Source organism: Myxine glutinosa, chromosome 4, assembly GCF_964187855.1.
Source record: "Myxine glutinosa chromosome 4, kmMyxGlut1.1, whole genome shotgun sequence".
NCBI classification, from domain to species: domain Eukaryota; kingdom Metazoa; phylum Chordata; class Myxini; order Myxiniformes; family Myxinidae; genus Myxine; species Myxine glutinosa.
In genome coordinates, this window is record NC_136264.1 from 56,225,381 (window position 1) to 56,251,384 (window position 26,004).

The 26,004-nt window shown below is 42.8% G+C and overlaps 2 protein-coding genes across 2 annotated transcripts in view; one reads left to right on the plus strand and one right to left on the minus strand.

The window, feature by feature from the left end:
• Window positions 1–17,459, minus strand: part of LSG1 (large 60S subunit nuclear export GTPase 1) — a 74,176-nt gene extending 56,717 nt beyond the window's left edge. Inside the window, exons 1-9 of the mRNA XM_078775725.1 lie at window positions 17,142–17,459; window positions 16,568–16,694; window positions 13,900–14,020; window positions 7,794–7,880; window positions 7,374–7,460; window positions 7,151–7,211; window positions 6,013–6,183; window positions 4,096–4,470; window positions 3,900–4,001 (exon numbers count right to left, since the gene is read on the minus strand). Coding sequence (XP_078631851.1) covers window positions 3,900–4,001; window positions 4,096–4,470; window positions 6,013–6,183; window positions 7,151–7,211; window positions 7,374–7,460; window positions 7,794–7,880; window positions 13,900–14,020; window positions 16,568–16,694; window positions 17,142–17,237 — 1,227 coding nt within the window. The 5' untranslated portion in view covers window positions 17,238–17,459. The remainder of the gene's footprint in view (window positions 1–3,899; window positions 4,002–4,095; window positions 4,471–6,012; window positions 6,184–7,150; window positions 7,212–7,373; window positions 7,461–7,793; window positions 7,881–13,899; window positions 14,021–16,567; window positions 16,695–17,141) is intronic.
• Window positions 17,456–24,873, plus strand: MRPL20 (mitochondrial ribosomal protein L20). Its single transcript, XM_068112357.2, has 4 exons — window positions 17,456–17,653; window positions 20,001–20,111; window positions 22,127–22,204; window positions 24,477–24,873. Exons 1-4 carry the CDS (start codon window positions 17,567–17,569, stop codon window positions 24,645–24,647), a joined length of 447 nt encoding a protein of 148 aa, XP_067968458.2. The 5' UTR covers window positions 17,456–17,566; the 3' UTR covers window positions 24,648–24,873.
• The last annotated feature ends 1,131 nt before the right edge of the window (window positions 24,874–26,004 follow it).

Below are 26,004 nucleotides of genomic sequence, written 5' to 3' on the forward strand. Positions count from 1 at the left end.
TGGAGAAGATTGTCATGGGGACCGCAAGGCTAACCCCCGCTCTAGCAGGGAACATGGCCTTAAAATGCATGTTGTTGTTGTTGTTGTTGTACACAGTGCAATACGTGCAGGCTGCTCCACAGAGCGACCTTGGGGGCTTATTAGTCCCCTACCGGTGTACTCCTGAGGGGACTATAGGTTTGCACTCCGTCCCTCCGTCTGTCAGTCTGTCTGTCAGTCCGTCACGCAAAGAACAGTTTTCCAGACTTTTTTTCTAAACTCTTAATGGTAATGATTTCAAACTTGGTGCATGGTTTCCTCATGATAAGTTACAGATCAAGTTCGAACTTCACGACGTTTCGATCATTTTTCACAAAGTTATGGCACTTTGAACTTTGGTAATTTCCCCAACAGTTTTCCGGACGACAGACTGCCGGTAGGGGACATGTATTGCAGCGCAATACTCAGAATGCTAGTTTTTATGGGCCACGGACGTATAAGCGATCGGACGTTGTTCGAACAGACGTTAAGCGATGCATGACTGTGTATATATATATATATATATATATATATATATATATATATATATATATATATATACAGTGGAACCTTGACTTACGAGTTTAATCCGTTCCGTGACCGAGCTCGTAACTCAAATTGCTCGTATCTCAAATCAAATTTCCCCATTGAAATGCATTGAAATGCTATTAATCCGTTCCAGCCCGCCAAAAACCACACCAATTTTTTTTTTAATATACAGTATATATAAAAATATCTCGCGCTTTATATTTCACCTGTATGCAGCATACAAGTTGGCAGGATGGCCTGGACTGGAGGTACGCACACTTGACTCTAAAGTCTAAACTGTCCAGCCTGGGTTTGAATCCCGACCCAGCTATAACCTGTCATGGGTGAATCACAGGCAGGGTGATTCATCAATGGGTGTACCGCTAAACTGGGCGCCCCGTTTGCGTCCCATTAGTTGTTGGATGTTAAGGATCTCACCGTGTTTTCCACAAAGAGAAGGCGAGCTATCGCCGGCACTCTGAACAAGTTGACGGCAGAGATACTGTACTTGCACGGCATGATAACCACGTGTCGCACGATCTCTTGTCATGGTCCACAAGATTATCACAGAGAGGTGCAGCTTCCAGCGTTTCGAGATCTGATCCAGGCCTATCCAACGAGACCGGTCCCAGCGTTCTAGGCCCGGTGGTTGTCTCAGACGGACCCGACAACGGCAGTGTTCGTTTTAACTCGATTCGATTCGAGCGCCGACGTGCCGGCGAACAAAACCGGTCATATCTTTTGAACGCGTGGCTCGATTTTTACAAAATAAACTTTTTCTTGAAGGTCTGAACCGTGCGCTCAAAACGATACCGAGTTTGACCCTGAGAGAGCCGTTTTGCGCCGGCAAAGGCGCCTTGTGTGACGTGAGGACCACGTCGTGCTGCATAGATTATCATAAATTATCATATCATTATCGGCGGCGTTATATATCATTAGCGCTATACGACAGAGATACTGTACTTGAACGGCAAGATAACCACGTGACCGGGTGGCGAAAGCTCGTAACTCGGATCTCGGCTCGCATCTCAAAGCAATAAACTGCCAGAGTGACGGCTCGTATCTCGAAAAACTCGTAAGTTGGGGCACTCGTAAGTCGAGGTTCCACTGTATATATATATATACATATATACACATATATACATATATACATATACATATATACAGTGTTCTATATACATACTGTGTTCAAAAAGTATCCGACCTTTATTTTTCGTGCGTAAAAAAAAGAAGCTAGGGAGGCGTTGATTGGTGCATGTATGTAGGCGATCCTAATGCACACGCGTGAATTTTTTCCCACCTGCAGAAGCTGTCATTCGACGGCAGACCGCCGATGAGTGAGGACATGTAAGTGAGCGCCGTCGGATTTTCGTTTTTGACAAAATGACGGAAAAACTTGAACAACGCTACTGCATCAAATTTTGTGTAAAGCTTGGCGATTCCCAAGTGGAAACGATCCGCAAGATTCAACACCGTTCATTCCATTATGAAGGAGGATTTGGGCTTCAGGAGAATCTCAGCGAAGTTCGTACCAAAGCTGCTAACGATTGAGCAGAAGCAACTCCGTTTGGAGATCGCACAGGACATGCTGGAGACTGTGAACAGCGATCCCAGCTTCCTCAACACAGTGATCACTGGCGATGAGTCCTGGGTTTATGGGTACGACCCAGAAACCAAGTTGCAGTCATCACAATGGAAGCATCCAACATCCCCGAGGCCAAAAAACACAAAATGTGATGCAGTAGCGTTGTTCAAGTTTTTCCGTCATTTTGTCAAAAACGAAAATCCGACGGCGCTCACTTACATGTCCTCACTCATCGGCGGTCTGCCGTCGAATGACAGCTTCTGCAGGTGGGAAAAAATTCACGCGTGCGCATTAGGATCGCCTACATACGAGCACCAATCAACGCCTCCCTAGCTTCTTTTTTTTTACGCACGAAAAATAAAGGTCGGATACTTTTTGAACACACTACGTGTATATATATATTGTTGCGGATATGAGATTGGCCTCCATCCATATCCGCTTGTAAATATTCCCCTATTTCCCCAATACTTCCCAACTATCCCCAATCCCCCATTCCCTAGTCCCTAGTCCCATTTTCTGTAAACAACACTCTGTAGACCCGACCTCCCCCTTTTTCCCCCATTAAATGTCGCATCCAGGTCCACCGCATCTCACGTAGACAACTATAGGACATCTTGCTAGTTATTCTTAGTCTATGTCAGTTAAGGACTCGTTTCCATTAATTCTGACTCTTCGTTGCACCAGAATGTGATTGTATGGCACCGTTAGAAAGTTTAGGACCTCCCAATACCTCCCCGCAGCTCTTCCTCATGGTACAACAACAACAACAACAACAACAACAACAGCGGCGGCGGCGCGGGGAGTGTGCGTCCTCACTCCGGCTTGGTTAGCCGCCATCGAACATGTGCTCCGACGGGGTTACCACGCATGGGCTCGCTGTCAGCTCCTCGTCAAGGGCGGAGCCTGGTAACCCCCCGCACCCAATAGAAGCGGCGGACCGATTCCATCTGGGGCGGAGCCAAGGAGCCGAGGGCGTGTGACTCCCCGCTGAGCATGCGCAGAGAGAGGGAGGTGACGTCAGATGCGCGCTGGACTTGAAGGAAGAGAGACGCCACCAACCGAGCGCTGTGACACCTCCCTGCATCTACTGGATCGTGCTGTATCCTGTCCCTGAGCCAAGGTGCACCTTGTGCTATCGACTGCCTGTCCTTCCCCGCCATCAATCCCTGTGTAAGTCAGTCTTGTCCCGTTTGTCTGTGGTCTGTCGGGGATAGATAAGACTGTGTCTAAGTGCCCATCTTTTCTGTGCTTTACCTCTTACCGTGTAATCTACCCGTTTCTGCATCACAAATTATATCCTCCTCCGGAGGTCTTGAGAACTGTACCCCCTTGTGTCGTTTCATTAATCCCAGCCGTTGTGTCCTTTCCTTCATTGATTTAGCATAGCGCGATTTGGTCAACGTTCGAGTGGAATCGGGTGAGTTGGGGGTAATCGGGTAAACTGTGCGAACACGGCGGCCATTCCGCTCGGTCAAGCAACATCTTAAGTCGTGTCCGTAACAATATATATATATATATATATATATATATATATATATATACATACAAACATCAATATAGCTTTCTAGGTAGGTGGCAATGCTTGGTCTGCTTTTCCAAGGTTGATGACAATGACAGAATCCACTGTTTCGATGCTTATAATAGAAACAATATTTGTCCAAGCTGAATTATGTTGTTTTTTACATGAGAGTAATGTAAAAATCACTGCATTCCACAATGGAAAAGCTAACTTGTAAAACTGACGATGGTTCAAAATGAAAGAGCTCACCTGGAAGTGCTTTGTACGACCGGGAGTTGCCGAAACAGGCACCTTCTTATTGCGCAAAATGGTATTGATGGTTGAGCTTTTGCCCACATTTGGATAACCAACCTGAAAAAAAAAATCATTTACATTCAAAAAGTTGTGCCACTTTGTCTTTACCGAGATGCTTTCGCTCGACCTTACAATCATCACCCCAACTCACCAGACCCACTGTGGTTTGACCCTCTTTGAACTTGCGACCCTTGTGAAGGCTTCTCAGTAACCTTAGAAGCTCGTCTCTGTGTAACAACTGATGAGAATTATGTACTCGGGGACAACATCCAGCACCCGACTGTTGTTTTTCGCCATCGTTGGAATCCAATGTTTGCACGCTAGGGTTGCCCTCATTGCACGGTATCCCTGAAGCGTAATCTTCAGGCTCATCACAAGTCTCCCAATCATCTTCTTCATTACTCTCTCCAACAATCTCAAAATCGCTGTAAAAGTCCTCCTCAGTTTTTTCACCATCGCTGATTATGTCATCTCCTTGTCCATCTTTATTTGCAATTTCATCTTCGTCATCGTTTTTCCCTTTGTCCTGTAAAATGGAGAAGCATTACAATGAAGACGTGTGAAACGTCAAAATCTGTGAACAGTAAATTATTTTTTTATGATAAACTAAACATAATGAAATTCAATGCAAAAAGGATCAAAGCGGTGTAAAGAAAAAAACCATAATGCAAACGCAAAAGTCAAATGTAAAACTGTTTTAAGTACGATACGGCACTTGAAAAGCAAGCTTGTTGTTTGTCGATGTCTTCCGTTTGATTTGGGCAAAAAAGGGTAAAAAAAAATGTGAATGGATATCATATTGTTTGATTAGAGTTCCCATCTCAACTGATGATTGCTCACAATGATTGGAACTCAGGTTCACATCACATTTAATACATGGATTATGCATATGTCGATTGCCTACCAGGGAAGTTGTAATTCCTAATGTCTGCTCTGCATGTGATTTTTACACAAACCCGTCTATGAGCCTCAGGTGCAGTGCATTCAGAAAGTATTCAGACCCCTTCACTTTTTTCACATTTTGTTATGTTGCAGCCTTAATGCTGAAATCGTTTAAATTCATTTTTTCCCTCATCAATCTACACTCAATACCCCATAATGACAAAGAGAAAACAGGATTTTAGAAAGTTTTGGAAATTTATTAAAAAGAAAAAACTGAAATATCACATTGACAAAAGTATTCAGACCCTTTGTTATGACACTTGAAATTTAGCTCAGGTGCCTCCCATTTCTCTTGATTATCTTTGAGATGTTTCTACACCTTGATTGGATTCCACCTGTGGTAAATTCAATTGATTGGACATGATTTGGAAAGGCACACACCTGTCTATATAAGGTCTCACAGCTGGCAATGCATATCAGAGCAAAAACCAAGCCATGAGGTCGAAGGGAACTGCCTGCAGAGCTCAGAGACAGGATTGTGTCGAGGCACAGATATGGGGAAGCCTACAAAAAATGTCTGCTGCATTGAAGGTTCCCAAGAGCACAGCGGCCTCCATAATTTTTAAATGGAAGAGGTTTGGAACAACCAGGACTCTTCCTAGAGCTGGCCGCCCAGCCAAACTGAGCAATCAGGGGAGAAGGGCCTTGGTAAGAGAGGTGACCAAGAACCTGATGGTCACTGGCTGAGCTCCAGAGATCCTGTGTGGAGATGGGAGAAACTTCCAGAAGGACAACCATCACTGCAACACTCCACCGATCTGGGCTTTATGGCAGAGTGGCCAGAAGGAAGCCTCTCCTCAGTGAAAGACACAAGAAAGCCCGCATGGAGTTTGCAAAAAAGCACCTAAAGGACTCTCAGACTGTGAGAAACAAGATTCTGTGCTTCATAAATAAACCAGCTTAATAAAGTGGATAGGTGATTTACTTGCTTGAAAAAAAATCACAGCAGAGAAAAGGAAGTTATGCTGCAGGGCGTGTTGGACTGAAAACCACAACCTTTAAATGCCAATTCAGTGTGGTTGCTATTAGAACCACTTCCATGCCAGTGAAGTACCACCGACACCATGACAAACTAGCAAAAATAACGTCACATTCCATTCAGCTACAATTTGGCAGCAACACCTACCAACTGATCAAGCCGGTCACACTCGGCAAGTGCGGACCAGAATGCAGCACGGACACCAATACTCTCAAAGAAGCGGGCCCAAGCCTGCCGCTGTGTGGGACTCAACAGATCTGCCTTGTTAAGCAAGACGAGGTTCTCCTTTTCAGGCGAAACTTCATTCACATACAGCTCCTGCAATGCTCACAAAACACGGCAAAGGCACAGTCAGCTGTTGTCTGTCGAGTAAGAGGTTATTCTTTTGCTCCGACGAATGGTTAATGCCTGAAATGTCAGCTTCTCCTTGATTCCCATGACAGTTATCATACTTTGATCAACGCTTCGTTGAATCTATTAATTGGTCTATCTGTCCGTCAATACAGATCGACTTTAACCTTCACGTGCAAGACTTGTTCTTCATTACAGATTAAAGACTATTTCAGCCAAAACATCTTCAGAATTGCATTTGAAGATCATCAACGGCTCCATCACATTAGGTTATTTGTGCATCTTCTTCAGTACATTCAAATCACTATGCGCTTTATCCAGACTTTTAAAAAGCAATTCTCATGAAGCTTTGTGTTTATTTTTTAAAATCTTCTTTGATACAACAAGATGCACTCCTCCGTAAAATGAATTGAGTCGTAACCGTTATGATCAGCAGGATTCTTTAATTGCATTACATTTACCCCCCGCCACCGAACCAAAGGTGGACAGAGGTTATGTTTTCACTTCTTGCCTGTGAGCAGGAAATCTCAAAAAGTTATGGATGGACTTGGACAAAACTTTGTGGATAGGTAGAGTGTGACAAGGACAAATTGATTTGATTTTGGTGACGATCCAGATTTGGAAACTAGAATGTTTTAAGTGATTCTTCACAATTGAGAGATAGGGGAAAGGCCTATCAATGGGATACAAAATGTAAACTGTTCAGCCTGATGGAGGTATGCGCTCTACTGAATGTCGTTTTGGTTTTGTATGTAACACAATTGTTTTAAAGCCAGTGAGATGCAGCTCAAAATTGATTGCGCAAGGCCTCTGATCCTACACTGAATATGTGAGACAGTTTAACTGCACAACACCACGACTTCCATCACACACAAATAAATAAATAAATAAATAAATCGGTATTTTTCATCCCAAAATGGTAAAATTTCTTTACCAAGTCTTCACAGCGAAAAAGCAAGGGATTTCTGGCATCAACAATCTGCACCACAATGTCACTGCAGCGAGAATAACAAAATAAATCATGTTATTGGTTTTAATTCTGTCAATCCTACTATTAAAGTAACCTTTTTGGATGGAATCAGAACTTTCATATACTTTCCACGATTTCCTGATTTACAAAATCGGTCCAAATATATATTAAAGAAAAAAATCCTTGCCTCCTCTCAATGACTCTCCACAGCTGGCGCCAAAAGTCAAGGTTCTTCTCAAATGGAGTAAGAGTCACGTTTTCCTTCTCCTGCAGCCTGTAATAGAAAGCATCACTTCGTCCTTTCTCTTAAAAGTTCCAGTCTCCTCCTCAGACGTGCCCAGGATGATAAATCTCACCGATGCCCACCCACACACCCCCCGCTGTTCTGTCTCACTGACCGCCAATCCCCACCCTCCTCCCCCCCAACCCCCCAACTTTCCTTTCTGCCCCTCATATGCGATGTCTTCATCTCCCATTATTCCTTCGATCCTCTGTCAGTCGATGAACCTGCGGCCCTCTATTATTTACCTCCTCCACGAGGCAGGATTCCCATGTACCGTTTTATTTATTTATTTCAATAAGTAATGATGATGGCCCAGTCATGCACCTGGAAAGTTGCCTTCTCCACTGCAGAAAGCTGGCCCTTTCCTCTTGGGCTAGTTCTTCTGCAGTCATCTCGGCATTCCACATTGGTCTGTATTGTGGTACACATAAGTACAACTAATTATTGTGAGGACTGCACTACATCAACACCACATGAATATCCAATCTTAACAATTTATCAACTTAAATTCACCAAGGGGACAGGGGAGAGGGGGGGGGGGGGGGGATAGGTGGTGGAGTGGGGATGAGAACAGTGAGGGCAGGCAAAGACATCATGCAACTGTTGTAGAGTGAGGAACGAACAAACAGACAGCACGTTCACTTTTTCATGAGACCCTCTCATATAACGATAATGACCCAGTTGCCTACGCTTCCTGCCAATATCCCTGTACCCCTTCGTCATCAATGCTTAGACTAGGTACCTATGAAATTCAAATTTAAACCTGCATACTGTTTATATTGCAACTACCTTTCCAGGTAAACTATTCCATGCAATAACTGATCTGAGTGAAAGACCCTTGCCTTACTCTTCTTTAATCTCTTTGCTAAGACTCCTCTTCTTTACACTCAGACTGTAGACTTTGGACCTATCACTGTCTATTGTGCTCAATAACTCTTTTGCACTTATTTTGTATATACCCTTAATTATCTGTAACATCTCTGTTATATCCACTCGTAACCGCCTCCTTCATAAGGAATGAAGCCCTGTCTCCTCCAGCTGGTCTTACTAGGTTTATCGGCCACTTTTTATGCCATGTAACATATAGAAATGTCACATGATATCTTCCACATCTATACTGCAAGAGAGCCATTTGCCATAGTGTGTGTGTCTGTGTGTGATCATTTTTCTTAGCGATGGCTGAACGGATCTTCGTCCAACTTAGAGGTTCATTAGTGATCGCCGCAGAGTGTTTTAGGCAAAAAAAGTTTTTAAAATTTTGCAAAATAATTAGAGTTTTAAAATTTTAGATCGCTATATAGTGCCTAGTCTTTGTAGTAGTGATGGGCGTAATCGATTAAAAGTAATCGATTACTTTGATTACTGTTAAGAATGGTGGAGTAATCGGTTACTTCATGAGTAGTCGGTTACTTGGATGAGTCGATGGTCGCCGATGTCCTCGTGATTGACAGATGCCAAATTCTATTAAATTGTTATAAGAGCTATTAAATTGCTTTATTTCGATTTATTTTAGATTTAGCTAGTTAATTTGTTATTAATTTTATATTCTCGCTGCATTGTACACTGAGTTCACTCGCATTTCGTATCTTTGCTTTCATTGCTGACACCGTTTCTCTTTTTCTATCTTTGCTTTCATTTCTTTGACACTGTGTCTCTTTGGGAAGAACAACATGTGCTTAACCACAGATGAAATCAACATCATGAGGGAAACCATCACCATTTTGCGCCCATTCTAGAAAATCACGACAGGGATGAGTGCTGACCTCCACGTGTCAATATCAAGCGTGATCTTCAATATACGGACACTGAGAGAAAATGTCATGAAAATGAGCGGGGAATCGATTAGTTCAAACAGTGGCAAGAGGCTACTTGAGGAGTTGAACAAAAAAATGACAAAGCGCTTCCTCCACTACGAAAGCAACTTTCCCCTGGCAGCTGCCACATTGTTGGATCCACGACTGAAGAAGATCCCATTTGTTGATGATGAACAAGCGAGCACACAGCAAGCTCGTCTTGTCTCAGAGATGAAGTCAAACGCAACTGCTGAAGCTTCAGGTGGCAGCACTTCATTTGCAGCTGGAACAAAGGAAGAAGAAGACGACGACATGTGGTCCTGATTCAGCAAGAAAGCCAAGGCATCTGAAAGTCACCGCACCCAATTCACCGAGGCGACAGTGGAAACAGATTCCTATATGAAAGTGAAGCTCATTGGGATGAAAGAAAATCCCCTCGCATGGTGGAAAGAACACGCCGCTGGATACCCTCTGTTGGCAAAGCAGGCAAAAAAATATCTCTGCGCACCAGCAACATCTGTGCCGTCGGAGCGACTTTATTCCAAAGCCGGAGAGCTGATATCAGAGAAGAGAAATCGCCTCAAAGACAAGCATGTCAACATGTATTTGTTCGTTAACAAGAACTTGTAAAGTCATGTTCCTATATTGTACATGTCGTTAAAAACTTGCTGTAAATAAATTTATTTCGTCTTTATTTTCATTTTTTGCATTGCGATTGTAACAATGATTTGAAAAATAAACTTGAAAAGACACCCCCCTCCCAAAAAAAATCAACTCAAAGATTACAATACATAAATAGTCCCCATCTCTAACAACAAACAGCAACCCGTCTCGAACCGCCCCCATGACCCCCCCCCCCAAAAATAACACAAAAAAAAACTGAGTGACAAAAATCAGACCAAGTAGTCGATTACTCTCGATTACTCCTTGCAAAAGTAATCAGTAATCGCGATTACAAAGAATCGATGGTATTGCCCACCACTACTTTGTAGCGTTGTGAAAAGTGATATATTAAATGATCCCTGAGCCAATTCCTTAGTGGGAAGTGTTTTAGGCCCCCACCAAAAAAAATAGACTGGGCAACACAGGGTACCCTGCTAGTTACTAATATATGAACTAAGGTGATCTTTATTTACAGGTAAAATAGAAAGTAAATTTTTTTAAAGCTATCACTTGCTAAATTTGTTTCAACTAGGGCATGCCCGTACTATATATATATATCTAAAATTATATCCCCCCCCTCTATTTACATGAAATGGTTTGGTCCAAAGCGAACGGCCTGCGAGTACGGTGACAATCCCCCCCCCCTATTTACATGAAATGGTTTGGTCCAAAGCGAACGGCTTGCGAGTACGGTGACAATCCCCCCCCTCTATTTACATGAAATGGTTTGGTCCAAAGCGAACGGCTTGCGAGTACGGTGACAATCCCCCCCCTCTATTTACATGCAATGGTTTGGTCCAAAGCGAACGGCTTGCGGAGTTTGGTAAAGAAATCGCCATAGCTCGGTAACTACTTGTCCGATTAATATGAAACCTTGAAAAGGCACATCCTCGGGTCCCCAGCAATATACCTGGCAAGTTTAAAGTATATCGGACCGGTAGTTGTCGAGAAACAGCGGTCACAGACAAACATACATACATACATACAAACATACAAACATACAAACATACACACAGAGATTACTGGAATTATAGATAGATGTCCAAAAAAAAATTCATCTATTCTTGACCATAATTAGAGGTTGTTCAACGAGGATGGAGTTCTGGACTTCAGTTGCATGGCCAAGCAAGGTTACTGAGTTTTGCTTCAATATCGTTTCCTTTTTGGTGTTGGGGAAGCAGCTTCTATGGTCTTACACAACTTGGAGGAATTGTTGCTGTTCGTCTTTCTTTGTGGTTATATTCCTAAAAAAGGGCCATGCATGTTTCAGCATTGTCATTTTCAACCTTCAAGTGCTCAACTGTCTGCAGTGTCTCCCTGCAATCCTCTCCCATAACTAGGGGGTAAGAATCCAGAAAACATCTGAAATTTTGAGGCACGTGAAGAAGTCCATTGCATAATTTGCGACAAAATCTTAAATCGACAGCTTTTCAGATTTCTGGGGATATATCAACTGGGTGCACTTTCGAGGTTTAACCATGCCTTCCTTTTCATTTAGTACCTTTAACATTCCTCGTTTTGACTCGGTGGATACAGTGGAAATCAAATACTTATTGAGACACCAAAGATGTTCAGCAAATTTAGAACAGGCCTATTCTGAAAAAGCAGAATTCAACTTCTCATACTTAACTAGATGTTGTACAAATCAAAGGTCATTGCAAGAAGCAGAAATGGCATGAGCAGCAGTGAACCATATCCTAAGGCAGAATCAAACAACAAAGATACAGAAGTCACAGAGTAATCTTTTCTCATGGAGGCGAGCTTAAGCTGGCGCCTAAACAGATGTTGAGGGCATATAATGCCTTGGCCATCGATCTTGCACCGTGCTGGACTACAGGTACCACATAAATCACACTCAATACGAGTGGAAAATTTGATTGGTCGAGATGATGCAAAAATGCCGTCGTAAAAAGTACTGCTAAGCGAAAGATTTTTGAAAGTGCCAATAAGGTGATTTGATCCACCACGCGGTAACCCTGGTTACGCCATGACGCCGCCATATTGATTAACCCGGGTTACCTCGTGAGATACGGCAATTCTCAAATCGGGGCCAGTTAACAGTAACCAGTTCTCTCGTGAAGGCTAAAATGATCCAGAACATCCACACTGGGCATGCAGTTCTTCAATAAAGTTTGTTTAGATGTGATACCAAATTCAACAATCAAAATAAACCGGGAAAATAATGCCAATACTGGCGATCCAATAGGTTGCGTACACGACTGTACCAGCGTAGACCAGCCCCAGTATAATTATAGACACTGCACGACGTCGTACTGAACCGAGTGATCAATCAATAATCATGGTACGCGCACGTGTATTGCATGGAAACGTGCTTGTTCTTGCCAAAAAGTATGGGTACACAAAGGATTTTCCTATCACGCGAACCCGGGTTACACTCCCCCTAAAATAAATTAATTAATTATGTAAAATGGTCAAAAATCACGGGGCAACCCGGGTCACCGCGTGGTGGATCATTTGTGTGCTACAGTGTTCACGTATATAATTAAATTGAAAGAAAAAGAATTTAAAGGTTGTAGAATTTTTTTCCCAGAACTTTACTGCTGTTAATGCAGCATCTTCTACACCATCTTCTTTAACACGTTACATTAGTTATTCATGCTTGTTGTTTGTGTCCTTTATGATGTCCTTAAAAACAGTGAGATTTCTGTTTGGAATGATTTTCAATGTTGTTTCACTGCCAGACAGGCAGACACTAAAGAAAAATCTCTCCTCTCTGTGCATGCACGACCGGGATGAGATTCAAAGCCAAAGTACTGCTAAACTGCAGGCTCGTTTTCCGATTCATGTTCAAAATATAACATTCAATTGAAGTTGTTCCTCGGTCATAACATGATGCTTGTAGACAGACAGAAGTGAACCAATTTCTTAACCTCGCTTTCGCTTCGTGCCCACGGGGTAACAAGGACCATGCTAGTATGTACAGTGGCATGAAAAAGTATTCACCCCTTCCAATAATGTCACATTTAGATGAATTACGAATTGTGAAGAAATGATTTTTCCAAATGAACTTTTTATTCATAACCGAGGAGATCAAACTACACACTATTATAGCTGAAGGAGGTTACATGTCAGGAATACCTGTAAAAAACATGTACAAATCAAAATTCACTGGTTGTAAAAGTATTCAGCCCCTTGTCAGTATTTGGTGGAAGTACCTTTTGCAGCAATAACTGCTACGAGTCTTTTTGGGTAGTCTTTACCGGCTTTGCAAAGTGAGATGGTGAAATCTTTCAGATGAAAATTGCTCTAGTTCTGCCATGTTTGATGGGGATCGTCGATGGACTGCATTCTACAAGACTCGTCATAAATGTTCAATTGGGTTCAAGTCATGATTTTGACTCGGCCACTCAAGAACATTTATTTTCTTTTTAATCATCCACTCTAGTGTGGCTTCAGCTTTGTGCTTCGGATCATCGTCCTGCTGAAATGTGAATCGTCTACCCAGTTTAAGATTCATGGTTGACCCAAGCAGGTTTTCATCAAGTATTCTCCTGTACTTTGCACCGTCCATTGTTCCTTCTATCCGGCAAGCTTGCCAGTACCTACTGATGAAAAGCAGCTCCATAACATGATGCTGCCATCTCCGTGCTTGACAGTAGGGATTGTGATGACTGGGTGATGTGCAGTGTTCAGCTTGTGCCAGACGTAATGCTTTGGTTTTGTTTTTTTTGTCTCATCTGACCACAACACTTTTCTCCACATGCCTGCAGTATCATTAAAATGCTTTTTTGCAAACTACATATGAGCTTTAAGATGCGTCTTTTTCAGTAATGGCTTCTTTCCTGCCACCTGTCCATAGAGGCATCCCGTCATCTCTCACAATTAGGAGACAAAAGAAAAATCAATGCAGAATATGGAATACAAACTCAGGATCACGGCACCATCAGCAATATGCACAATTATTGGATCGTGAGCAGAACGTAGGTCATGCTCGATACTTGTAAAACCTGTACCTTCGGGGAACAGACAGAAACTGCTTATTCTCTTCCTGTGCCTTGAGGATCTGCTGGGTCTCTTCATAGCTTGGCAACCCCGTATCAACTCCGGTGGATAAAACCTTCACGTTCAGCTTTTCTGCGGTTCACAAACACAAATTGGCATAAATAACACTTTAACCGTTAATCCAACACCAGGCTTTTAAATTCATTAAGAAACGCTATTCTAACAGGTGGATGTGTTTTTTGGAAACACAGTTAGGCTTGTGGAAGAGCAACAACACAAAAGAACAGAACAAAACACAATATAAATTGTGGAAACCACCAATAGCAGGGGAAGAGGGATGCAATAACGGGCCACTTGGAGGAAGAATGGGTGAGGGGAAGAATGAGAGCAAGGGGAGGAGTGAGTGAAAGAAAAGTTCAGTGAAAGAAGCACCAGTTTGCTCACTTGGTTAGTACAAAGTGGACAGAATATTGGCAATCAAACTGGAAAATAATATCTACTCGTACAACTTTTACCATCTCGGTTAAAGTTTGAAGGTCAAGTTACAGAATGCTCATGGTGCTACGAACAGTAACCAAAGCAGAACGTGCTTCAATCGAAACACACACGTGCATCAAACTATCGCTCACTTATACTCAGCATTTGTGGTTTAAAAAACACAGCAAATGCCACCATACTAAACGAGACCAATGCTGATGGTACGCCATTGCAAATCCCCACGCTTCCCACCTAAAGTAAGGTTGAAAGATAGCAGAAAGTTTCACCAAGAATAATCCAATATCAAATTTTGAGTTAAAATAAAAATCTTCTGTTTCGACCCCTGTGGCCCTAGGTCCCCACCCCCTGGGGGGCATGAACCAGGGGTCAAATCCAAATGCTCGTTAAATTTCATGTGGCTGCCAATGTTGATTGCATATTCAACGTTTCATCTAAAATGTGTAAAATGTGCCTGGAATTGTTTTTTTTTTGGGGTATTTGAACTTTTGATGCTGCCTCAGGGGGTGAGGCCAAAAGTGATACTGCTCTCGCACCTTCTTGTTATGTGGTGATCATAAGTACCACATTTGATGAATTTCTGCACAACCATTTAGGAGATAGCATGACGGACAGAAAGACGCAGTCAATTAGAATATCCCCCTTTTTTTTTTTAAAGTGTGGGAATAAAAACAGCTCAAACTGATTTTCATTGCTCACTCGTGCCCAGGCTAGAACAGGAACAGAGAATATTGTTGCCAGAAGATGCAAAACAAAGACAACATGTGAGAGAGACCAATTTGAACCCATTGCTTGGGATGTAGGGAACCCAGGTTCAAATCCCATACCCCATGTGCGTTTGTCGATCGTCTACCGATATCCTTGTAATTAATGTAAAAGTACAGTGATGCTTGTTTACTCATGGGTTTACCTTGGAAGTGACATGTGCAAAATGTGCAAGCTCCTCGGCTCTTCTACGAGTCTTAGATTACGAGAACGATCAATGATAATTTAAAATAAAAGTTAACACGAGTCTGAGTCACCACACACAAAAAATTAAATTTGGCTAAATAAACAATTAACGCCGAGTAATTTATTACCTCTGCCACCGAAGGTTTCACGAATGTTTTCACTCCTGTCTGTCTGTTTGTAAACAGGATATCTGACAAAGTTGTGAACGGATTTGAACCAAATTTGGTGGAGAGGTTGGATAAGTGACGAGGACTAAATGATTAGATTTTGGCAAACATCCAGATCAGGATACGAAATTTTATTATACGATTCTTCAAAATTGAGAGATCGGGCCAAAAACTATACATAACACGATATCTCAAAAAGTTTTGAAAGGACTCGGACGAAACTTAGCAGACATGTTGGGTATGGGATAAGGAGGGATTGAATCATTTTTGGTGAAGATTCGAATCCGCATCAGAAAACTTTAAAAGTGATTCTTCGCCATTGAGTGATACGGCCAAAAATGACAATCTCAAAAGTTGTGGAAGGATTCGGACAAAACTCGGGGGTACGAGTTGGTTAGGTGACAAGAACAAGCCAATTACATTTTGGTTCAGGCTCGAATGCAGATCCGACCTATCAGTGGATACAAAATGTAAACTGTTCAGCCTGGCAAAGGTACGTGCTTTGCCGAGTGCCGTTCTAGTTCAGTTACTTAAATCATCAGCACAAGTACACAGCACAAGGTAGCGGGGGTTTCAAATTCGGCATTTGAACCTTGATGCTGTAAATGGCGAATAGCATCATTGACTGAGGGTGTGACTGTGCGGCTGATGCAGTGCCCCCTGTAGGTTAGGGCAGGAATTAGTCATTTGTTCACGGTGCCAGCAGTAGCTCGCCTACTGTTCGTGAAGGACACTGCGGGATCTTTGGCGTCCACCAACTTAAATGCCGACAGATAGGACGTCCAGTTTAACGTCCATCCGAGGGACGGCACACACACACACACACACACACACACACACACACACACACACACACACACACACACACACACACACACACACACACACACACACACACACACACACACACACACACACACACACTGATGAATCACCCTGCCTGTGAAACACCAGGATGGCTGTTTGTAGCTGGGTCGGGATTCGAACCCAGGCTACACAGTTGAGAGGCGAGTGCGTGGTACCTGTTAAATCAACAACATGCTTCGCTGGGGAAAGGTGAACTGACCGGCTGTAAAGTCTGCGCCTGCCAGCTGTGCCGTGAGGAGGAAATCATCCATGGAGCTCTGCTCAGTGATGGAGGCGGGGTTGAGGCGATCCAAATCACTTCCATCGTTTAGCTCGCTGGTGTGAAGCTGTGACACAAAAGCACAGGTATAACATTAATAAAAAGTTGTGATATACAAATAAGCATATTCATTAATTGTTTACCAACAATAACGATCTGTTATAAATGGCGAATAGCAATCGATTACATCGATTAAACTCACGTCTGCTTGTTTATATGCAATTTAAAAAAAAAAATGCAGTTTCTGTCCTGTGCGTGTCGCCATGCTCCACAAGTGGAATAGTTAGCAGCAGTTTCGGGTATCAGTACGAGAGCTTTAAAATTCATTCTTTCTCGGAAATAAACAATCTCGGAAAGATAATGCGGATGCTTCACTGATTAATACCAACAGGCAACATATCACTGTCATCAGTCACCGTTCTCCAAGATTAATCAAATTCGCAGCTATCTTTCAACCACGTGCGATTATATGATTTCTAAATACCCAACTACAAAAAAAAACATGACGACAAACCCAGGAATCCGTTTTCCGCTGGTTTCTTGTGGTGAAATTCCTGTCCTTGATGATGGCGCGACCAAGACTCATGACCTGCTGCTTCTTCTTCCCCATGTTGGGCCCTCTGGCGTCTGCGTGCTGAAGGGACTCGGGTCGGTAACCAATGGAGTCCTTACAGGCGCCGCGCGTGTTTTTTGTCACTACTCGTGTAACATTCGCTACAATCACCGCACAAACTCGCCACGATCGTCACGTAACGGTCATTATGCGCGAACGGGGAATAAAACCGAACTCTTCGTCCAAGCCATGATCGGCGCGCTCAAACCGGAAGTGCCCTTTGACCTTTAAAGGGGCACCGTGAGGCCTGTGGACCGTTTCCGCCGTGCTTTCGATCCGGCGCGTTCATTCGGTCTTTGTGGCGGCTCTTCCGACTCGTCCGCGTCATGGTCTTGCTTTCATTGGCCCTTTTAATGCGCAACCGCGGCCCGGATCGCTACTGGAAACACCAGGAGCTGCTCAAGCATGCACGGGTAAGGTCCTCGTGTCTCGTGTTGTAATTTGTATGCTTGACATTCACACCATAACATTATTTATTAATTTAACGGTGATTGTTGCGAAATGACAGATGTGTATCGCACTGACTGTAATAAGGCAACGGCGGTCAAAAATTGGAGAAAAAAAAGTGTGTGTGTGTGTGTGTGTGTGTGTGTGTGTGTGTGTGTGTGTGTGTGTGTGTGTGTGTGTGTGTGTGTGTGTGTGTGTGTGTACACAGTGCATTCAGAAAGTATTCAGACCCCTTCACTTTTTTCACATTTTGTTATGTTGCAGCCTTATGCTGAAATCGTTTAAATTCATTTTTTCCCTCATCAATCTACACTCAATACCCCATAATGACAAAGAGAAAACAGGATTTTAGAAAGTTTTGCAAATTTATTAAAAAGAAAAAACTGAAATATCACATTTACATAAGTATTCATACCCTTTGCTATGACACTTGAAATTTAGCTCAGGTGCCTCCAATTTATCTTGATCATCTTTGAGATGTTTCTGCACCTTGATTGGAGTCCACCTGTGGTAAATTCAATTGATTTGACATGATTTGGAAAGGCACACACCTGTCTATATAAGGTCTCACAGCTGACAATGCATATCACAGCAAAAACCAAGCCACGAGGTCGAAGGAACTGTCTGCAGAGCTCAGAGACAGGATTGTGTCGAGGCACAGATCTGGGGAAGCCTACAAAAAAAAATCTCTGCTGCATTGAAGGTTCCCAAGAGCACAGTGGCCTCCATAATTCTTAAATGGAAGAAGTTTGGAACAACCAGGACTCTTCCTCGAGCTGGCCGCCCGGCCAAACTGAGCAATCGGGGGAGAAGGGCCTTGGTAATAGAGGTGACCAAGAACCCGATGGTCACTCTGGCTGAGCTCCAGAGATCCTGGGTGGAGATGGGAGAAACTTCCAGAAGGACAACCATCACTGCAACACTCCACCGATCTGGGCTTTATGGCAGAGTGGCCAGACGGAAGCCTCTCCTCGGTGAAAGACACATGAAAGCCTGCTTGGAATTTGTTTCTCTCAGTCAGAGTCCTTTAGGTGCTTTTTTGCAAACAACAAGTGGGCTTTTTTTCTTCTTTAAAAAAAATAAATTTGCAAAACTTTCTAAAATCCCGTTTTCTCTTTGTCATTATGGGGTATTGAGTGTAGATTCATGAGGGAAAAAATGAATTTAAACGATTTCAGCATAAGGCTGCAACATAACAAAATGTGAAAAAAGTGTGTGTGTGTGTGTGTGTGTGTGTGTGTGTGTGTGTGTGTGTGTGTGTGTGTGTGTGTGTGTGTGTGTGTGTGTGTGTGTGTGTGTGTGTGTGTGTGTGTGTGTGTGTGTGTGTGTGCGCGTGCGCGTGCATGGTTTCTTCTTGTCTTCTTTCTTTTCCGTTGTCTATGGAAGGGTGAATCTTGCATGTAGTTTCTGTAAGGCTTCACCTGGCTGGAGGGTTTGAGGGTAGAGGAGTTTCAACCAAAACCCACATCCTATCCAGATTACCCTTGATAATCCAGTGCTGTATTTTCTCACGAATCACGAAGGCCGGGTCGTGGCCTCCTCATTTCAAGTCGTCGTCGTCGTCGTCGGCAGGGGGGCGGGCGGGGGGTGGCAGAGTCTAATCTCTGTTCAGGAATGTTCGGATGACGTCGTTCCCTTGCCGATCGGCAAATGCTGTTTCTGTCGGCCCTAGCGGCATTGTGAGCGCATGAGTCCCACTGCAGTGCTTTCGTTGTTTCACTGAGCCCTCAATTTCCTGGCTGGCCGAATGTAATACAACCGAAGGGAAGACCATAGGAAGAAAATTACATACTGGGGAATTAATCTTCAAGCCCTATCATTAATTAGCACAAAGCCATGCCCCTTATGGTGACATGCAAATGCTCTTACCCGGACAGGCGGCCTACTTATGTACATCGAGATGGCTTCTTCGCGACTCGGAGCCTGCTAATTTATACAATTCTATCTCTACTAAGGTATTTCATTGTTTATATATTATATATACACACACACACACACACACACACACACACACACACACACACACACACACACACACACACACACACACACACACACACACACACACATATATATATATATTGGTTTGTTTTAAAATATATATATATATTGGTTTGTTTTAAAAAATATATATATATATATATATACTGTATATATAATTATTATTATTATTATTTTTTGGCTCGCTCAATGTAAATAATTACAATGTATCCCCTCATGAGCTTCACTTATACTGTTAAAATATATTTAAAGGATAACTGACGAGGTATCTGTCACTGACGCTGAACCCTCGTTGCCCACTACTCCCTCCAGCATTTCCGTGGACGCAAGAACCGTTGCTACTCGCTGGCCATCCGTACGGTACGCCGAGCTTGGAGATATGCTACAATTGGGCGTCATCTGAAAAAAAGAGATATGCGGCAGGTGAGTAGCTGTTGAGGAGTTTTACAAATGAAACCAAAATGTTTTCTTTTGTTGTTGTTTTTTATTTTTACAACAACATTGCTTTTTTACCACTTTATTTTAAAGCCTCTTTGACGATGCTTTATATACAGGGTGGGTCATTTATCTGTTCATGGTTTTGTACCCCTGCAATACTGTTGCTAAGAAACAAAATTGAACAAAGAATTTACAGGATATAGCAACATATTTCAAGTTTTGGTGGTAAAATTTTTTTTATTGAATTCAGAAGTGTACAAAATATAGTTGTGAATTTTTACGTGAATTTTCAAGCGGTGTGTGCATCCTTTTGCGACACTCCAAGACCATTTTCTGTCGCAATCCGAATGTAATTTATCCAAAGGCTTCTTGAATCTGCTCTTTTGGGTCTTGAATGTTCGCTGTTGAGTTGCGTAAAAACCTTGCCCAAAAGAAAGCCCCACAATAAGGAATCGCACTGCGTGAGGTCTGGCAAACGAGACGCCCAATATGCCCTGGCCCCCATGGCACTCCTCACCCGTGTTGGCGAGGGAATCTTATGATGTATATTTTTCTCTGCAGATTAAGTGAGACGATCAAGGAGAAATCTCTTCCCAGCAGATGATAGCCTATGGGATTTGTCCATGCTCTATCTTTTAAATGCTGAGTGTGAAGCAACGGAGCAGCATGTACCATTTTTAAAAGACAGTATTAAGTATGAGTTCGCCAGGGTCAGAATTGAAGCACCAGACTATCGGATTCTGAGTGGATGTTGTAACCATAAGGTCATTGTGTGTAACAATGGAAAGATAAAATTGGGGAATATGATAAGGAAAGTTCGGAAGGACAATGGAAAGTAGGGGCGTTAAGGCAAAGGGCGTGTTAAGGAGAAAAAGGAAATGAAAAGGAAAAAAAACTAAATGTTTAACCAAAGTTTGTTACAAAAGAAGAATGAAAATGTGGAATATTCATAGTTTTCGAGCATGAAATTATTTGAATGTGCCCTGAATGTGATTATTTCTTAAATGTACTTTCGTTTTGGTTAAGGAACGAGACTCAGTGGCGTAATGGTTAGAGCGTCCACTCTGAGTCTGGTAAGTCGGCGGTTCAAACCCCGTACGAGTCGTAACCAAAAACCTTTAAGGGTACGTGGTGTTTCCTTGCTTGATGTTCAGCATCCAAACGGATAGAGCACAGACAAACAACGCTGGGAAGGTAATGGCAAACCACACAGTATAACCCATGCCAAGTAACTGCTTTGGCACACCAACGCTCTGTAAAGACTACTGGATATCGAAATAAAAAATAGTTTGAGGGGAATTTGTGCAGTGTTTTCTGTTTAGTAGCTAGAATATTAGCCCCAGCCTTGCCCTTGATTCGCCCCAGCCTTGCCCTTGATTCGCCCCAGCCTTGCCCTTGATTCGCCCCAGCCTTGCCCTCGATTCGCCCCATCTCTCGCCTCACTCCTTTCGGCAACTGTCCCCACCTCACATTTCCTTCTTTGTAGGGGAACAGGGATGTTAGGGCTTTGTGAATATGTCATGCTTGGTTCCAGTTGAAGGTTGTTCTGTGGTCAAAAAACTCGGACCTCCCTGCCATTGTTCTCAGATAAAATCTCAAGTCGGTTATGCGGTTGTGCTCTTGTACCTTTGCAATCTCTGCATCGTTTTAGTGTGACGTGTTGCAACGGCAGGCATTTATTCTTTGATACATTGTACTTCATATTCTCCAAAAGCCAAGGCTCAAACTTTCAAATATTTTGAAAAAGTCACAAAAAATAACAAATGGATGTTTCACATTCACAGTGCAATGCAATATCCACTAAAAGGCTTCCTGTGCCATTGCCAGCACAAAGGCTTAAAGTTTAATAAACAAGGCAACCACAACCAACAAATTGAGGTTAAAAGACAGAAGCAGGACAGAATCGAAGAGCTTTTAGATTTCCAAGTTTTAAATAAAATTTCTGCCTAGTGTTGTGACTACAAATGCATAACATTATCCAATTGACTTGTCTTTCCCAGCTCTGGATTACAAGAATCGCAGCGGGTGCTGGTGAGCACGGCCTAAAGTATTCTCAGTTCATTACAAGCCTCCTAAAGGTGAGATCAAAGGTAAAAAGTCACGTCCTAGAAAGTCGTGTGTGTGTGTGTGTGTGTGTGTGTGTGTGTGTGTGTGTGTGTGTGTGTGTGTGTGTGTGTGTGTGTGTGTGTGTGTGTGTGTGTGTGTGTGTGTGTGTGTGTGTGTGTGTGTGTGTGTGTTAGTGTTAGTGTTAGTTATTAATGTGTAATATATAGTCTGTGTTGTCACTAAACTACTCTCTCAAACTTTTGTGAAACCGTACCAAACTTCTGGTATGCACCTATCTCTCCCGTCGGTATGTCCTAAGGGTATTCTTTTTTTTTAGAAAAAAATTTCAATTTTTTTTTTTGGGGTGGGAATTTTTTTTTTCCCCAACTTCAATTGTTTATAAAATGTAATATCACGTATATTACAAATACATTTGTGCATTATGATTGTTTGAATTATGATTGGTGTAAACCATGACAAAACAGCAACTCAGGTACAGACATTTATCTATATATCTACATATCTGGGCAGTGTCTGTTGTCACTGAACTACTCCCTGAAACTTTTGTTTCCGTGGTTGTGAAGTGTTTTTAATAACGTGGTGGTGGTTTTGAATTATGTGGTGGTGAGGTGTTTTTAAATAACGTGTTGGTGAGGTGTTTTTGATTTTGTGTTTCGAGGCTGAGGTGTTTTTAATTTCGTGGCTGTGAGGTGTTTTTTAATTTCGTGTTTCGTAGCTGTGACAACAACAAACACAACATGCATTTTAAGGCCATTTTCCCTGCAAGAGCGGGGGCTAGCCTTGCGGTCCCCATGACAATCTTCTCCATTTTGCCCTATTTTCTGCATCTCTCCTTGTTAACCCCCTTGCCCGCATTTCTTCTTCCACCATCTTTAGCCAAGTCTTTCTCGGTCTTCCCCGTCCTCGACTTCCTTCTACATTCATTTCCATCACTCTTCTCAACCAGTCACTTTCATCCTTCCTCAACACATGACCAAACCATCTCAACCTGTTCCTCTTCACAGCATCAATCACAGGCTCTATTCCCATCATCTTTCGCAATTCATCATTTGTCTTCCTCTCTCTCAACGATACTCCGCACATCCACCGAACCATTCACATTTCCACCCTTTCCAGCCTTTGTTGCTGCTCTACGTTCATTACCCATGTCTCGCTCCCATAAATCAACACATCTCACACATGCAGCATACACCTTTCCCTTCAGCTTCAACGACACTCCCCTCATCATCAGCACGCCACTCATTTCCCGAAACTTCTTTCGTAGCTGTGAGGTGTTTTTAATTTCGTGTTTCGTGGCTGTGAGGTGTTTTTAATTTCGTTTGCTGTGTATTGCACCTTCATTGCTTGCAATTATTGTTCCCCTTGTACATTTTTGCTCCCCCTCTTTTTGATTGCATGAATATCCCAATTGCTTGCCTTGTGGAAGAAAGTGCTTGAATAGCACCACACGCTCCCCTTTGCTGCATTTCACATTGTAAACGAGCAATCAGAGATTGCAGAAGACCCTCACCAGGATGTGTTTTCAGTGGTTTTTAAGGCTTTTGTGTTAAAACAAATATGGCGGCCGAACCACGTGACCGATGAAATCAGCATTATTATTTTTTTCTCCACCAATCATCTTTAAGCCCCTCCACCCCCCTCCCCTATAAACGTAACAATATATATGCGTGTATAATATCAATATAGCGAAGTGGCCACTTTTGTTGAATAACATCTATTCACTCTCGAGTCAGGCAGGATGGTGTTGTTTGGATTTGATTTTCGACCCAAGGTTAAACTTTATTATTGGTGCTTCACATAGAGCGGAGCGTGTCGCATCAATGAATCCACCACCCCTCGCATAGGTTGTCATGGTGTCATAGCCATCCAATTTAACGTCTTTTCGATGGATGACGCACATATTGATGCCTTGCCCTGCCTGTGAAACATCAGGATGACGGTCCATAGTTGGGTCGAGATTCAAACCCAGGAAAGGCAGCTCAAGGCGAGTGCTCATTACCCTGAACTATCCTGCCATGTACCAGGATCGTTGTTTAAAAAAAAGAAAAAAAGATTGCCTCAATGCGTTGCGGTTCATAACACCAACACCATGTGCAGTGTCGTGATCAACTGCGCTCAGTCAATGCAGATCGGAGAGAAGTCAAAGTTGCATCATTGTTCAACCTCAAACTTCCGTATTGCACAGTAATGGATTATTTAATAATGGTACAACCCTTTATTGACTACAAATGGGACACAAATATGTTTTGCTCATCCTTGTGGTTTGCTTCTCCACCTCCCCAGTGCCAAGTGGACCTGAATCGTAAAGTGTTGGCAGACCTGGCGATTACAGAGCCAAAGACCTTTAAGTGCTTGGCTGCACTGGCTGAACGTCGGAGACAAGAGGGTTTTCATGCTCTTCTCAATGACAAAGAACCGCCGGGAATTTTCTCTAGAATTGTACAGCAAAGGTAATCTTCTGTAAATGAGGTATGTTAGATCGATGTATTCATACCTGCTTTATTTGTGAAAGCTTAAAAGCCGTTTTGTCTTCACGTGGAGGAACATGTGACTTCAAGAGTTTCTGCAAGTTGTTTATTTTACAATAAGCGTTTGGATTGTAATCTGTACGTGTTTTTACGGAACATGCTACAACTCCTTGTTTCTGTCTGCAGTTGTGCAATAAAACGGATGTGTTTGAGTTGCCTTGAACACTTCTCATGTTTCTCATAAGGTTTCATGCACACTTTATGGTCGGCTCTTGCATTGCCTCTGAAGTAGCAGGAAGATCTAGGATATGTAGTAAATACTTTCTCATGGGGGAAACTGCAGAATTTTGAAAACAAAAGGAAAGTACCAAGAAAAACGACTCCTTACTCGGGGGCCTGGGGACATGCTTCTCCGAAAATGATGTGAAAAACTGACGTCAAAAAGGATGCAAATGAAAGTGATATTTGGGAAACCCACTTTATTTATTTCACCTGACCATCCATTGCTGGGATGATTATTTTCCGTTGGTTCGTTAATAAATCATTGGAATCTCCCACGATGAAGCTAACTCTGAGGGCCTTTCACTTACTCACCACAGGCAGGTTGGTGGTCTTTCTGTCTTTTACCGACTCCTCTCCGGCCTAGCTCCCCCAGATCTGTCTGTGCTCTGTCCCCCGAATATTCCTACAGGTCGGACAAGATCTGCCTGCAACCCTTGTCTGGTGAAATTGCCAAAATCTAGGCTCTCTGCTCACCTTCACTCTTTCATTCCTCTGTTCTCCTGCCTCTGGAACAAACTCCCTCTCTTCAATCCCACTCCTCCCTCCAGGTCTTTAAAACAGCTGTTCACCACCATCTCGTATCTTCCCCCATCCAAAACCTTGATCTTTTCTACCCCCACTAATTTCACCCCAGATCCATTTTTTTGAAATACCAACTTTTTTCCTGGAAGTCCTCGCAGTGTCCATGTGTTTTATTACTTCTCCAACCCCCCCCCCCCCCTCCCTCTTCCCATGCGTCCTCCCCCCAAGCCCTCTCCCTCCCACAGATCTCCCGATGTCCCTGCTCTCCATCTTGTCTCCCGCTCCCTTTATCATATGTTTTATGTTCTATGTGTCAGTTTGTGTTTTTGTGATCAATCCTAGCTCTTACACGAGCCTCGACCTTGTATACAAAAAAAAAACGCATTTTGTTGTCATACATAAATGAGTATTGCATATTACAGAGCTTGTTAATTGCAATTGTTTTGAAGAATTCCTCCACAAATGAAGATTAAATGTCTTGCTATTCCAAATTAAACTTTTTGAATATGTCCTGGATGGGTGGTTCGTGTGCGCGCACC